The 17,027-nt window shown below is 41.7% G+C and overlaps 1 protein-coding gene across 1 annotated transcript in view; it reads left to right on the top strand.

Annotated features, from left to right (window-relative positions):
- The window catches only part of LOC129103632 (glutamate receptor ionotropic, NMDA 3B-like), a 65,358-nt gene extending 54,546 nt beyond the window's left edge, over positions 1-10,812 (top strand). Inside the window, 5 exon segments of the mRNA XM_054614197.1 lie at positions 5,373-5,524; positions 6,947-7,111; positions 8,691-8,758; positions 9,712-10,403; positions 10,406-10,812. Coding sequence (XP_054470172.1) covers positions 5,373-5,524; positions 6,947-7,111; positions 8,691-8,758; positions 9,712-10,403; positions 10,406-10,677 — 1,349 coding nt within the window. The 3' untranslated portion in view covers positions 10,678-10,812.
- Positions 10,813-17,027: the final 6,215 nt, after the last annotated feature.

Raw genomic sequence — 17,027 nt, 5'->3', positions numbered from 1 at the left:
AATGTGCGAGAGGGAAAAAACACAGGAGGAGGAGGAAGAGAGGAGATGGGGCGGAGAAGAAAAAAGAGAGAACACGAGATGGAAAAAGTAAGAGGAAGCACAACAAAGAATAAGAAAGGGAGGGCCAGTGAGGGGGTGTGAGCGAGGTGGGAGTTGAGCACAAGAAGGAGATAGAGGGCTTTCATTTGCCCACTGCCAGTTTGCGCCTTTCTGCACAGCGAGTGATAAAAGAGCCAGCCAACAGAGTCCCCTAATCAAGACAAACCTTCACCCCAAGCAGATGGAGTGAGGGAGGGAGAGAGAGGGAGAGAGAAAGGATGAAGGGGGGAAAAAGAGAGAGGAAGTGTTATTTGGTACATATGAGGATGGAGGCAGGATTTATAGAGTGGTTTGTGGTCAGGAGATACAGGGTGAAGGAGGAATTGGGTCTGTGGAGACGCTGCAGGCGAGGTGGTGCTGCCGCTGAAATCTTCAGGCTCCTTAAGTGGAGAGAGGTGTCGCCGTGCGTCTGTTTTCACTGAGTGCTGCTGGGAGATGTTTACGACAGCCCAGACACACCCCATTAATAATATTGCCACCGAACACACAGCCACTCGCTGCTTGTTTGTATGTATGTGTGTGTATGTGTGTGTGTGTGTGTGTGGGGGGGGCTTAAGGGATTAAATGGTTAAGGTCAATAAAAGAATGTAGAGTTGAATCCGTTAATCGATCGGCAAAATCAACCAGCAACTACTCTGATAAGCATACTTATGAGAGCAACTTTCAAAGTAAACGTGCCAAACTTTCCTCCCATCTATCTATTTGCAGTTATGTGGTAAATGTTTCTGTGGAGCCGCATATCTTTTGGTTCCCGACTGTTGATAGGACAAAAGCAATGTTAAAAAGTCGCCCAGTGCTGGACATTATTAAAAATGTATTGAAATACAGATGTTATGAATCTCTTACCAACCTAAATTTAATCATATTACAATTGCAATAAATGTCTTCTGACAGCTGCTGATGGCTACAACGAATCAGCCAAACGCTCACTACCTTTCATGGTTCATACTGTAATTAAACAGGACAAATGCATCAGAGAGAAGAAGAATTGTTACATTTGTAATTTGAGGTAAATCTGATAATTCATCTTCATATGATATTTGTCTATATCCTCCAACCCTAACACACACAGTACTATATATATTCTGCTCTATAACTGATTTAATCATTATAGTCGTTACAAAAAATGCCATGCAGGTACAGTGGAACCTACTTCTCCTGCAAGACCATTACAGCTTTGATATTTTTAGACAGATGAACTAAACACTAATAAATGGAGGAAAATATCCTCTTGCATCCAGGAAATTACATGTTTTACATTGTACAGTAGCGATTAATAAATGAGCAAAAAATTGTTAATATAGAGAGTCAAACGTTGTTAAAAGAAAATACTTGCCAGTATTTGATTATGAAATAATCTTTTGGATCTACAGCAGAAACCAATAAAGAAAGCGCTTCTTAAAGATCATAACTTTTTTGCTTTGTAAAGAGTTACACTTTTGATCTGTACTTCAAAATAAGGTCGTAAAATTTTTATAGGCTATAAAAAGTGTTTTGGAATAAAACTTGATGTGCCCCGGTGTGTCTGCGAGCGAGAGAGTAGGTATGTGTGCGGGGAATTTGAGCGACAGCTTTGGGACTTTGATGGAATATGCGGATGTCTAGGGGGGGAAAAATAAAGAACAAATGACAAGTGGCTGCCCACTTGTATTTCACTATTTGACTGAGTGCTCTAAAGGAATGCGGATGGTGATAGGCTGATGACAGAAAAATGATGTCTGTCTGCGTGAGGGGAAGAAAAGAAAAAAAGACGTACAGAGACAAAGCAGTGGACTCGGGAGAGGAGCCGAAAGATAAAGACAAGAATGGAGTGAAGCAGAAATTGAACGAAATTGAAGGGATGACAGAGATAAAGAGTGGACGAACAGAGGAAAGAGACTAGCAGCAATGGTGGGAGAGAAATGACCTCGGACAGGAACAGAGGAGGGATGAGAGGGACGAGAGAGGGAGAAAATGAGGAGCGAGAGGTAAAGGAGGGTGAAAACAAAGGAAGGGAAGCTCCGACAGTCTTTGTCATGTAGGAAGCAGAGTGTGACAGTTATGTGAACCTTAGCTATTCTCTGTTTCTGTCCGCAACCCCCATCAGGCTCACACACCTTGACAGCCGACACACACACACACACACACACACACACACACACACACACACACACACACACACACACCAACTCCCTCAAAAACAGCTGCCAAGTCTGAGACAATCACGCACGCACACACACCAAAGCGCTGTTGGCATGACATGTGCCTTTCACTGCAGTACAGATGGAATGAAACAAACAACCCCAGGAGGTGTTGTATAGCAATAAATCTCCAAGAGGGTCTTTTTGATTCTAAGCTGAGGGATAGATTTCTCTCATTTTCGCACCTGCAGGAATGTGGACTAAACAAAGCAAACCAGGCATTAAAGCCACATTTCTTACAAGCTTTCTAGTTGCAATGATACATGAGGGCATGAGGGGGCCACTTTTGAAATGAAAGCAATGAGCAGCGGAGAGAAAAGTACTTTAATCTTTTGCTTAATTAAAAATATTGTTGGTATTTCCTTTTATTTGTGTTTTTTTTTTTTTTTTTTTTTTTTTTTTTTTTTTTTTTTGCTGTGTCTGGTCTCAATTCTCCACATACTGCCGGTGTTTCATCTTTAATAACAGGGAAATAAGGAAGTTCAAGGCAATAACAATTAAGTAATGCTGAAGCACTTTCTTCAAACTAAGCATAGATTAATATTTAATGTACTATAACAACAATTTTCTGCATAATTAAAAATATATTTGAAGCCATTAAATCCATATCTGTGACAGAGGCAGGTTTGAACTCTAATTGCACATAATATTTTATTTGATATAAACAAACTGCAAAGTAATCAATAACTGCAGCTGTTAATTACATGGATGAATGGTATAATATGGTCCTCTAGTATTTGAAATGAAGCCTCAGAACACTTTGTACTCAAATTGAGTGCTTAACCGTGCCTGTTATCAATTTAAATTTAAACTAAACTATTGTTAAACTAGTATAAATATGTTGTATTATTGGAAACAACAACACGTCAAATCCCCATCAACAGAGGGAACAAAAAAAGAACGGAGATCCACAAATTGGTCAATGTCAACATGGTCTCATTCTGTCCAAGAAGGATCCCCTCTGTCAAGGTTTCAAAGGGGTTTTTAGGGAAAACATGTGAAAACAGAGATCCACATGTTGCAATTGAAAGCTCTAAGGCAAATTTGTAATTTGTCAACAAAAAAAAGATGGTCTCATTCCCTTTCATTAAGTTCTCGTGCAAATGGAGTGAAACTGGCCTTTGTTTGGCCTTCGTACACAAACTGAGTCTTGTATCTGTAACCGGAGGGGATGGGTGTGAAGTGAGCGTGGAGTGGATGCTCTGCGTCATAGAGTATGATAAGTGTGTTGCAACTGACGGCTGTGGTGATGAGGTCAGGGTGGGCGAGAGGTAGAGGAGGTCCGATTGTGTTTTTGATAGTGTGGGTGATTTTAATGGAAACTGGAGGTGTGATGACAAAACAGTATGGTATTCTCTTTTAACACATTCATAGTTTTGTGAGTCATCAGACTGCCAGTAAAAATAGAATATATTTTCTATATCTATTATATGTTGATGCCTGAACTAGTATGAGGTGTCATATACCTCTAAAACACTATCAAGGCGAGTTTCAGATGAATAAAAAATTACCAATCAAACGCTTAATGCAAGATTAGGAGCATTTCTATTGTCTCTCACTAACCATGCAATAACATTCAATAAAAGCATGCATGGCACAGAGTAGTTCTGATTACGAGCAGAGGGAGAGCAACTTAATTCTCTTCTCAGGTAGAAATTACTCCACTAAAACTTTTATTAATTATCTGAATCCCATATAGGGTGACAAAGGAATGGAGTATGGTGCACAGGGGGGAGAAAACAGTAATTAAAGCAAACAATTTAATACAAAATTCAAATTATGCTTCATGTAACAAAAACATGGTTGTCTTCATTTTGAGTCACTTTTCATATCGCATGTCGGTGCTGGACCAACTCGAACCCACAAAGGCCTTTCATTTACACAGAAATCATTTATGCTACGCCAATACATCACCTCAGGGTGACTACAGCCACACAAGGGAACATAACAGCCCATAAGGAGCACAGTCAGGTTAAGTATGAGCATCCTGTCCACTGAAGTCTGGAGTCTGGGGGGGTCAAGTCCACCTTGATCCTACTACAACCCCAGCAAAAACTTGATATCAGCCCAAGAATCTGACAGATGTGGGATTCTGGGAGTGGGAATGAGCATCGGGCACGGCAATTTGTCATTTTATTACTTTTGAAGTGTTGCATAGTGTTGGACAACTCCGGTCTAAGTCTCTGATTCCCCACAAGGCTCTGACGGAAAGACTTGTACTTTGACAGGGTCTACAGTCTGCTCTGTGATGCCTCAGATGTTGACATTGATTTCAGAAGTCTATCTTGAGCCTGGGTATGCACTAATCCATCTTTTCCTCCCCCGATACCGATTCCAATACCTCAACTGGAAGGTACCGATCAGATACCAGTGCTCTCTTTTTAACAGCTTTGAAGATTTGTAAACCTCACCGCATGGAAGTCTTTTGGACTCATTTTTATAGAAGGTAACATGAGGTCAGGGAACTGAAAGCGGAACTGATAGCGTAAACACTGAATTTTTACAGCAACACCGACAAAGAAACTGTATTTAATGTGGACCCCATCTTGCTAATACCTGATCCACTTAAGGCATCACCTCTTGCGAGCCTCTTGCGGATCATAAAAGACAGCAGGGTGTCCTCTAGTCTTATCCCGGCATTAGATATGCCTCCGGTGTTGTTGTGAGGAGCCTCTCAGGCTGTAAGTATTGGAAGTGATAAAGGGAGGAAACAACAGCTCAATACCAGAACTTGATCCACTACAATATGTACTCCTGTACCACAAGGGACACCTCCATCAGCTTTAGTGGTTTTGTGCTTTGTTTACCAACACAAATACTACACCCCAGCTAAATGTATTTGCACTGTAAATTATGCACTGTATCTGACAGAGTAAGTGTTGAATTTGATTCCTCCTGAAGCCTGCAAACCCACCAATCTCCTTTTTTCCAGAGGGCACCTACCCTTTGGCTAACCTCACCTGGCTGACTGCGGTTTCTCACACATATACACCAACTTGGTTTCAAGTCTCTTCCTCAGGCACGGCTCTCAGACTCTGTTGCATGTGGCATATGTATTTACGCCTCTGTGTGTGTGTGTGTCTCCTCTCTCAGGCTACGGGATCGGCCTGCCCCAGGGCTCTCCTCTAACCCGTAATGTGTCAGAGTTTGTGAGTCGCTACAAATCTGACGGCTTCATGGACATGCTACATGACAAATGGTATAAGGTGGTGCCCTGCGGGAAGCGAGTCTTTGCAGTCACCGAGGTAAGTCGTCGGTGAGGGAGGCTGTGCGTGTATTGTGTACGTGTACGGTGTGCAAAAAGCTTTCTGCCACTGCACTCCTGTAAATGAGTCTCCCCTTTGGGACACGGGGACTGGATTGCCTGCCAGCTAAGCACACGTGCGTCGACACAATCACATACACGAGCTGGACAGACGTACACACGGACAAAGACGTACAATCACATACACAAGCTGGACAGACCTACACACACGGACAAAGACGTACAATCACATACACGAGCTGGACAAAAGACGTACAATCACATACACAAGCTGGACAGACCTACACACACGGACAAAGACGTACAATCACAAGCTGGACAGACCTACACACACGGACAAAGACGTACAATCACAAGCTGGACAGACCTACACACACGGACAAAGACGTACAATCACATACACGCAGGCCTATTTATTGACCTTAACCAGAGTTACAGGACTGTACTGTCACAGCACGTACTGTCTGATGTCGATACTTATTTGTGTCTTGTAGCAGAGAACTCTCAGTTCTCGCCCTCCCTTTTCTTTTCTCTCTTTTTTTTTTTTGATCTTGGGTTCTCTAGACGGAGCACACAATCTGTATCTGTATCTCTTGTTTGTGAATAAAGAAGCCATTCAACTCCCTTTGGCCTTCCCCTTTTAAAAATCCACTTCAAAGTTAAATCCCATTAGAGCAATAAACGATTTTACACAGACATACAGTGTCTACAGTGAAATGAAAACCTCGACTTCAACCTGCAGCAGGAAGTTATTACTATTCATCCCATTTGAAGGCCCAGAGAGTGGGCTACTCTCAAACAATGTGGGCGATCTTGCCCTCTGGATTGGGAGCAAAAGGAGGTCAGTGTGGTCGCTGATGGATTTGTCGAGTCAGCGTGGGGCTAATTGCCATCGGAGGCAATGCCGAAATGAGCCGGGTGAAGGAAACATGATTAGAGAGTATTGGAAAAGCTCGCCACTGTCTCTTCCACTTCCTTCAGGCCCATGAAAGCCTCATAAAAGATAGACATTATGTCAAGGGGAATGTGGGCGAACCAAATGGGAACAAACCGCTCTTCAATTAACCGTCGTCTCTTTTTACCGTCGCCCCTCTAACTGCTGTTTCTTTCAATTACTCTCAGTTTTGCTTCCCCCTCAGCTCTTTATGCTTTTCATTTCTCTACATCTTTTTTCTTTTCTAAACATGTCTTTTACGCCGTTACCCTCTCCTCCTTATTTCTATTATTGCGGGGCTCTCACAGGCAAACCAGATAAACAGCAGGCAGAATATCAATTGCAATGGCCTAAATGGCAATTATGTAAATACAAGTCATCAATCCCTGCATTTTCCTCTGTTAGCTTGAGTCTTAACTAATCTGCCCCCCCCAACCCCTCTTTCTCTTTCCGCCGTCACACTCTCAGACTCTTCAGATGGGGATCCAGCATTTTTCCGGCCTGTTTGTGCTGCTGTGTATGGGGGTGGGCGGAGCCTTGCTGACCTTGGCAGGTGAACACACCTTCTATCACCTGGTCATCCCTCGCCTCCGACGCACGCACACACTGCAGTACTGGCTACACACCAGCCAGGTGAGTGGATGCATACTGTAGGGACACATGCACATACTCTCACACCTCTGCTCATATGTCCAAATCACACAACAGAAAGATGCACAGCAGTAATCTTCTCGTTACTCACATGTGTAGGAGCACACACAAAGACGTGAGAACAGCCCCACACACACACACACACACACACACACACACACACACACACACACACACACACACACACACACACACACACACACACACACACACACACACACACACACACACACACACACAATCACACTACAGCATACTGCTCTTGGTGAGACTCACCCCCCTCTCTGGGGTTAACTCTTATATTGCAGGTACTCTGCGCCCTCTACTGTTGGAAACTAACATTCAAGAACAAGACTCATATTTTACTTAAAACCTCATCATATCATGTTGTATAGGACAGATTTTAATTTAACAGTTTTAAAACTTTAAGCCAAATGTATTGCTAATAAGCCCTTTGTTAATTAACAAATTAATTATTTAGTTGTGCTCCATAACGTTAAATTAACGGACTAATTAAGTCAAAAGTTATAACACACTTACCATTTGCAGCGCTTTATTCATTGTTTTTTTTTTCTATTCTGAGGCAATTGATATGTTAATATGTTTCAAAGATAACTACATGAAATGAAATACAATTAATATTAAATATATTTAAATATCTTTTAAAAATACCTTTTTGATACAAATGATTCTCTTTTATCATGTTTTTACTGCATGCAACATACTCTCAAATATGATTTATTTAACATGCAATTCAAATCTGTGGTTTTGTAAAGAAAGGGGTTTCAAAGAAAAAGTATAAAAAAGAGATCTGTAGACGCCTTCTTTTGCAATAAGGCTGTTAGAAAATTGGTGCCTTTATGACAACATGCACCACGAGAGACACAAATTGGGGATTTAAAGGTCATATTTGGGGGGTTTTTTATGACAGTCTAGCCGTTACCAAATGAGGTGCCTGTGGCAATAATTTTGAGTGAATAATGGATATCAAGACTGCTGTTTGTTACAGCCCTCTAAAAGGGCAACCACTCCTGGGCAGCCGTTAGCATTCATCACAACCCGGCTCCGTTATCTGAGAGGTTGACATCTGAGTTAGTCCTTCAGGATAATCCTTACCTAAAGTGAAAGGCTCTCTTTCCCCTCAGATATCTTCAGGAGAATATATATCAGAAAGAATTAAAGCAGAGTCATACCTTCCACCTCAAGAGGTTGGTTAGGGGAGTTTTTTCTACCCAGAGCACTTGGGTACCTAAATCAAAAAAGGCTTAACCGACGCCTTAACCTCTCTCAGAGTTTTAAGCATAAAAGAACTGTCTCTCACTGAATTTACAATCATTTCATTAAATTATTCAGAGTAGCAGCACAGCAGGATTTGCGAGGAAAAGCTGTCACTGATGTTCTTTCTGTACAACTGGGTAGAATAATGATAATCTCAGAAATCCAAATGCAGCATTTTTTTCCTGATTTATTTGAGAGCTGAAGCTGATGAAGTGATAACACATTTCACATTACTAATCCGTAGTTCCCTTGTATTTTTTTTCTTTTTCTTCTCTACTTGCAGAAAATCCACAGAGCCCTCCACACCACTTATGAGGATGATGGGAAGGAGCTGACCGACCTCGACCAAAAGTAATCTACACACTCTGTCATCACCTTCCATTTGAAACACCCAGAATAAGTTATGACACATAAACAAGTTACACAACGTCTGGAAGGTTATTTCAAGACTTTTCAAGGATCAAATGTCACTTTTCTGTTGCCAGTGCAAAAAAATCTACATTCTCTCTTCTGTCAAAAAACTACCTCTAACTTATTACAATTTTTAAAGGACCAGTCCCACATTTTTGGAAACGGGGAAACAGCGAGCCTGGCCCTGTCCAAAGATAACAAAATATGCCTACCAGCACCTCTAAAGCTTTTAAACACGTTTTATCTTGTTTGTTTAATCCGCTCTCAGCTGCTGACCCCTCAAAATCAGAGTACAGACTGTTATCGATCTTCTCATCTGTCTGCAAGACAGCGCATAGGCATATTCCCCAGAATGTCAAACTTTGACTTTAAACAAGTCAATTTTTATTAGAAACTTGACAGAATAACTTCCCCCTGATGACCTTTTATTTAGATATATATTCAACCCAAACAGAAAAAAAATATTATCAAGACAAAACAAATGGCATGATCATGATTTAAAGGTCTCATATTGTTGAAAGCGAGATTTCCATCTCTTTTTTAATTACAAAAGCAGGTCTAGGTGCTATATAAATCTCAATCCACAGAGAAATGCACACAGCCCGTATTCAGACATTAATTTTCAAATTCAGGCAGACAGTGTGAGAACGTATTGTGTTTTTTTAACAGTAAAGCATGTAGACATGTACTAGTCAAAACCCTAAATACAAATATGAACCTGAAAATGAGCATTATACGTCTCCTTTAAGTCAGGTAGTACTGCTTAGTCTGCATTGAAAGTAAACCATATGTATTCTGTGTCTGCTAATAGGAAAATGTATATATGTATACTGCTGTACAGTCTATCTCACTGGATATATGCCCTTTGCTGTGATCTTCCTCTCTTTCACTAGCCCCTCCTCTTGTATCTCAGAGAACTGCACCCTACACAGGAAGCAGCATCAGCCTCCTCCCCCATCTCCCCCCACATCCCTCCCTGCTTCCACTACAGCCGGAGACACCTGCAACTCCTCGCCCTCCCATGAGCCCAAGGAGAAACGTGTGCACTTTGACCTGGACACCCTCCACAGCTACCGCCTGCGCACGCACACCGCCTCGGTGCGCGGCAGGCCCGGCATGGTCGGCCGTCCCGGGCTCGGCCTAGGAGGGTGGGGGCTGGGGGGGTTTACATCACCTCCGCAGATCAGCCTCCATGCCAACGGGGGTCCCGTCTCTTCACTGGCTTCCTCAGGCTTGGTGCTCTCTCCCCTGGGTAGCAGGGCGGCTCAGACCAGCCTGTGGGAGGGGGAGCTTCAAGACCTGCAGGGGAAGATCGAGACGTTCCGCACCCAGCTGAGAGAGGCTCTGGCCAGGAGGGCGGAGATCCAGAGCAGCCTGGAGAGAGAGAGGAGCGGACTTGTGCGCAGGGATACCAGTCTGGAGAGGGAGAGGGACAGACAGAGGATACAAACTATTAACACAGACAGAAGCAGCTCCACACAGCCCAAACTCCCGGAGAGAGACAGGACCAGCCAACTGCAAACCCTGAATAATCAACAAACAGGGAGGCCGAACCAATCAGGCGGTCCCGGGACTCTGGAGCACGGAGAAGCAGCCAGTTAAACACAGTGAACAGTTTGGACAGAGGGAGAGCTAACCAGATACGCTCTGTAAACACTTTGACGGGAGAAAGAACTGTCCACTCGCGCACCTCCACCAGTTTGGAGCGAAGTCGGGTCAACCAACCGGGAGCTGGAAACATTCCCGTCCAATCACGGAACACTTCTAGCCTGGACAGACAGATGGCTAACCTATCACGCACTCTGAACATTCTTGAGAGGACAAAAGCCAACCAATCAAGTGAAAGCAGTGAGACTTGATGCGTAGGATTGCGGAGTTGGTATTTGCGTAGCCGTGGGAAGATGGCTTTGTTGTGAATGGGTGACGTTTAGGGGACGCTTGCTGGATAATGACCGTATATGTTAACTCACACCGTTACTTACCGCAACCTAATAATTTTCACACTCAGAATTTATTTTGACTCTCGCTTAAAAATTCCAACTAAAAAACTTTAACTGCAATTAAAGAACTCGTGAAATGTCTACATCATCCATGACATCATAAATAAGCAATGTAATCTTGTGGAATGAAAGCCAATATCATTTCAGCAAAATCTCAGTATTCTTTCAGAAAAAAACTTGGGTTGTCTGGCAATGCTAAATTCGCAGTGGTCAATTAAATGGTTGTGTTTAATTAGGAGACCAGTGAACCATAAACCACAGCCGTCTGACAAACAAAAGCCTATCATCTGAATAATAATAATGATAATAATAAGGCCTGTTTCACTGGTTAAAGAGGTCTACAAGCACATGGAGACATCAGCGACAAGAGCACAGGAAAATCTAAGTAAGCCCAAAAAAACACCAAACTTAACTATTTGAAAATACACACGGAACATCTGTGTTAACAAAGTGCCAAAAGCAGCAGATACAAATGCAAAAAACCTCTATATTTTAAGTACTTCAAGTAATAATTTCCCAACAATGTGAATGATAAAGGAAGAAAACTGTGAAGAAATATTGGTACAGCCCCAAATCAATGTACCTATGGATCCCATGAAATAAAAAAAAAACAGCCTTTTTATGTGTTGACACCTTGTATCCTTGTATGTATTGTCCCGCCATCAACACTACAACACTAATACTGCTACGTCAAAAACACATTTTTTGGATATTTTTATAGCAAAACCCGACCCTCGTAAAATGTGTCAAAACTAAAAAAAGGTGCGAGCCCTTCCCAAACAGATGTTTTGAGATGGTAATGACCCCGGTGATTTGAGTGTTCCTGCATAAAATCCTCATATTATGGCGGGAAAATGCACATTAACAGAGGACGTTTACCCAAATACACACCGCCAGCCCATTTCATGGCAGCTAGGTCTACTTAACTCAAAGTACCATTCCACTTAAATTGTTTTGTCCACATTGTTACCTTGTGTCATTACGGGCAAGTCACATACAGTATTTCATCAAGGGCGACTCCTGTATTGCACATAATGTTGACTACTCATGAGGGGTTTACCTCCGCCTGTGAAAGCAATAGTCTGATGTCTCCTGTAGAAAATAACAACTGGTGACTAATAATCATTTGGTGATAGCTTTCTAAGGACTTAAACATAAAGGTGGGTCACCCTCCTCTACATCAGGTCTAATAAAAATATTCTACGGGGGAATGTAGGATCCAGTTTGAGACAATACTAGAGACAAAAAGTCAGGACTCCTGTGAATCCTCCAGCTTTATGGAAGTGTAATACTAAATTACTGCAATACCCCTGTTAATTAAAATCACGACCCCTTCCTTTGTAGTATATGGTTTTGTTTTTTGGTTGGAAAACACAGCTGACCCGTCCCTTTACTCGCAGGAATACTTTAACATTTAATGTGTTCATCTCTAGCTGCAGCAACTTGGGTCAGAGTTGTGTTCAAAACTGTTTCCATTTTCCAAGGTGCTGTAGTGGATGCACAGGTGGCATATTTTCAAAGATGGTGATTCTTTCTATCTCCTTCAGACTGTTAGAAATTACAATCCAACATTGTGTTTACATGGAGCCATGAGAAAACCACAGGAAAAAAAATGTACAATCTCAAAGTAATTTAATTGAGAGAACCTATACTAAATTACTTACCAAAGTAATTTAATTGAACAGTTAAAAACAGTTGCACATCTGCTTGGATTGTTGCTCCAGCTAGTAAACATGTGCAGTTAATGTGGAATGAATTTGTTCACCATATTCATCACTGAAGGAACTTATCACGAGTCTGGTAACAATTCTGCGCTCAGCGAGTGTGTTACGCATGAATTCACACTGATCACAATTTACTAGCTCCCTGCAGATCCTTGTGAACTCCTATAAGGCAGAACTCATGCTGTTTTTTGGCTTTTTATCATAATTAAACATTAAGATAGATGTAATCTTACACACCGTTTCCACTCAGATGAAGCCTTTTTTTTTTTCTTAGTGAAGTAAGTGTCATGCACGATGTCAATGATGACGAGAGGAGGCTCTTCAGAGGTCGAATATATTGGGACTATCATTCAGTTATTCAGTCGACCACCAGTGGGAGCTGCATCCCCGCTTCCCGCGGCTATGGACAATGGAGAGTTTATGGATTGAGGTTTTTATTCCAACAAAAATACTTAAATCAATATGACAGATGGAAGCTGCATTTCGTGTTGTTGTCATGCAGCAGCAGAGGATCTAGGGAAATAAAGGCCTTTATGAAATCACTCCAGCACTATACAATGCAATGTCACCTGATAGTATTGTGATACTCAATCTTGTGTTAGAACACTTTGAACAGGTGTTGGGAATTTCACAGGCCCACAGGTCAGAGACACTGATGCTACTGAAAGAGAACTTTAGGCTTCTATGAAGGTACTGATGTACATTTAAACGTTTCAAACTTTGCTGTGGTGTGAAGTGGTTGTGTTCACATGCCATGGTGTCTATGAGGAAGAAATATATATTTTAGGTCTTTTAACGAGAGAGAGCTTGTGGTATGTGGATATTTAAACAAATACTTTTAAATTTACCCCTTATAAAAAAAAAAAATGTATATGCATATTATTGAATTTTATCATAATGATCATTCTCATGTTTTGAAATAAACATTTATATACTTATTTTCTTGCATAATCTCTAATATTTTCAGTGTGAACTGCGGATGGCAATGACTATGCTGTCCCTAGGCTTTGACCTCCTAGGATGATTTAAGGATTATACACTGTAAGTGAACACAATGAGCACATTGTCAAATTCACTTTCAAACCCATTTAAAATCCATTCATCCACTAATTGCACTGCTTATGTGTATTATCACTAAGTCAAATGTTGTTTTAATTATTTTTTGCAGGTAGACTTTCATCCAAAATTGTCAAGGCCACCTCATATGTGAGTACAAAAACACAATTTTCCCCACAAATGACACTGGCATAAAAGTCAAAAGCGGCAATTTAAAACTAATTATGCACATATTAAACTGCAGCTTTTCTAGTTGTGCAATATCAAATCTGTTTCAACCTTTTAATTCACCATGTAGAATGTAGAACAGAGCATCTGCCCCAACACCAGCGTTTATACTGGATGAGCTTTTATTGGTAAAAGTTACAGGTGTGAGAGGGGCAATCAGGTTCTTAAAACAACATGATACTTTTTGCTGACAAAAAATGATTTAAAAAGAAATACTCATAATTAATATTAATAATTAAACAGCCAAAAAAAGTGCAGATATCGTAACCTGAGATAAAATAAACAACAATACATGACTCACAGTTTGTCCACATTCATATCCTTATGGAATAGTATGGGAAAAGTTCTAAAAAATATTCATGTTCCTTATGTGTAATATATTTACTTCAATATTCATTTACATTTTATTCTATATATGGTATTGTAATGATGTCCATATTCAAGTAGATAATATGTAGCTTACATTTTAAAATTGATTATTTTTTCCTTAGGACATGCCCCCCCTATCTGTTAATGATCCAGTATAAAATGTGAAAATGTGCTCCTCCTCTGTTTAGCACTTGTGAGGATGAGAGGTGGTCGATAGAACTGCATTTTTGGGCACAGCCATTGTACGGCAGTATGTTGAGTATTGCAACAGAAAAACTGTATAATGCAGCTTCAAAAGGGCAAATCCTCTGCTCCACACTAATGCTCTAGGATTCACCGTGTTGCATGATTAGCGTCACCTCTAGTGATGAAAATGACAAGTTGTAGCTGCTCTAAAGCTACTTTAAAGACCTGCGACTATCTCGTGCAATTTCAGGTAAAAAAAAAAAAAAAAAAAAAAAAAAAAAGAAATAAAGATGGGAGCATTTTGACAAAAATAGCATTTTACAATCAGATACTGATATTGCAAAATATATTGTAAGGTATTGAAATCCATCTTACAAAAATCTACGTTATACAAGTCCAGTGAAAGTATTGTAGGATTGTAGCACAATAAGAGAGGTAGAAATCACAGGTGTTGTTGCCTCATATTGGCAAAAGCCCAGAGTGTTCTCTAAGCCATGCCTTTGTTCCAGAGGCCACTAAGGAGGAGCTGTAAGCAGCACTCCACCTGAGGGTATAATGGTATTGTTTAACTTGTCGTGTAATGACAGCTTTCAGCCACACAGAGGCACTTGAACCTGCCCCCTATAGGCACATGGATGCAGTGTGTGGAGTGGAGATACCTGCAGGGAATCACATTATGGATGTTTTATTGAGAGTGTGACAGAGAACGACGATCATTTCCAATCATTTTGTGTATTATCTGAGTGTGTGTGTGTGTGTGTGTTTGAACCCCTCATGTATATTTGCTTGTCAGTCACACTTCAGTCGCCCCATGTAGCGGTGTCCTAGATAACATGGCAGAGCAAATCACTGTTACACATTCCATCTGTATTGATCTCTAGTCTTGTCTTCCATATTACAGAGGAATGTTTTCTTAACCACATAATCACTGCAACATTAATACTCTTTTAAAAGGACCATTAACTCTCGAACACTGAAAGTTGAGTGCTAATATGAAACATGACACTTGGTGAAGCAAATGAAGAATAGAAATAGATACCACGAAATAGAATTCTTTGGAGCATATGAGAGCTAACAGCCTGTGGGATGTTTGAAGAGGATGAGGCAGAGAGACGGGTGTATCACGCTGATGATTTAGTGTCGGTTGGATCGACCTGACTATATGAAGTGAAGATAATCACACGGTGATAAAGCCAATCAATCGCATGTTCTCTGCCCTCACACATGGTCGGATTCTCCTTGTCGTAATAAAATCAACAATGGGCTCTTTGTCAGGGGACGGAGATGCACTGAATGGGTTGTGTAAAAGAAGAAGAAGAAGAAAAAAAAAATCAATCAGAACCCAATCGCAGAATTGTGTGGGCTCTGTGTCGACATGCAGAGATCCTGCTGCTTTAATGCAACACATATATGGAGTGTGTGTGCCTCACACTGCCTCAGCTTGAGAGATGTGTATGTAGTAGGTGTGTCCCATGAGCGAATGCCTGCCAATGCAAACATGCACATTTTTTGCAGCATGTGTGGGCATCTGCATGTGTTTTGGGTTTTTTTTGCACACATCTGAATGGAGATGGTCGGCCTTTTTGCTCCGACTAAGTAATTAGGTCACAATTGTGAAGAGCAGTCAAGAAGAATGTTAATCAAACTTAGTAATCCCCGATGTGCATCCCTCCAGCAATTCCCTTCAACTTGGGGTTGTATAGTAAAGAGTGCTGATAGTGCACTAGTTCTGTATTTCCTTAAAATCCAATTGTGGCTATTTCTGCATTTCAGAGGTACTGTTACTGTGGCCAAATCCACCATGTTGAGAGGAGCGTGAGTAGTCAGTGGGAAGCAGGCGAGAGTGTTCATCCACCTCCACCTCACATGGCTCTCCCTCCCTCTCCCACTCTATAATGCTTTGTCTAGTAGGTAAATAGAAAGCCAGGCTCCGTGAGTGATGAGTTTATTAGCTCCTGCCAGCTGTGACCGTCCCTCGGGTAATATCGGCGGGGCAGTGCTGGCGGTGTGTGCGAGATGTTGTCTTGGCAGAGAGTGAGGAGGGGGGGAGGGAGTCCGAGACGAGGGAGTACCCCATGAGAACCAGAGAAACTCCCTGGCAACCAGAGGCAGGATCAACCCTAAATGGGGCACCCTTCCACACACACACACACACACACACACACACACACACACACACACACACACACACACCCCAGCCCCCATTCACCCAGCACCGAGCAGCCACACAGAGCCAAATGACAGAGATTGAGAGAGGGGGACCATGGGCGCTCCTGTGTGAGAATATATGAATGAGTGTAAAACCATCGGAGGCTGGTCAGCAGGCGACTTCCTCCTGATCTGCACCCTCTAATAATTAGTCAGCACCGATTTGAACATGGAAGTGTCCCTGAATGTGTCACAGCACCCAGTTACAACAATGATTGACACCAGAGAGAGAGAGAGAGAGAGAGAGAAAAGTGGAAACCACGTGGGTGCCAAATAGATGTTTAAGTTCAGTCTTTAGCCCTTATTAAGAATTGATAACTGTGGGAGCAAAAAAAAAGATATAGATCTCTAAACATCTTCAGCCACAAGAGAAGTGCACGTGCACAAACGCGCACTCCGCGTGCACGCACAGGCGACTCTCTGATGTTAATTGTCGCA

Source organism: Anoplopoma fimbria, chromosome 15, assembly GCF_027596085.1.
Source record: "Anoplopoma fimbria isolate UVic2021 breed Golden Eagle Sablefish chromosome 15, Afim_UVic_2022, whole genome shotgun sequence".
NCBI classification, from domain to species: domain Eukaryota; kingdom Metazoa; phylum Chordata; class Actinopteri; order Perciformes; family Anoplopomatidae; genus Anoplopoma; species Anoplopoma fimbria.
Note: the sequence above shows the minus strand (reverse complement) of the source record. Positions and strands in the feature narration are given on the sequence as shown.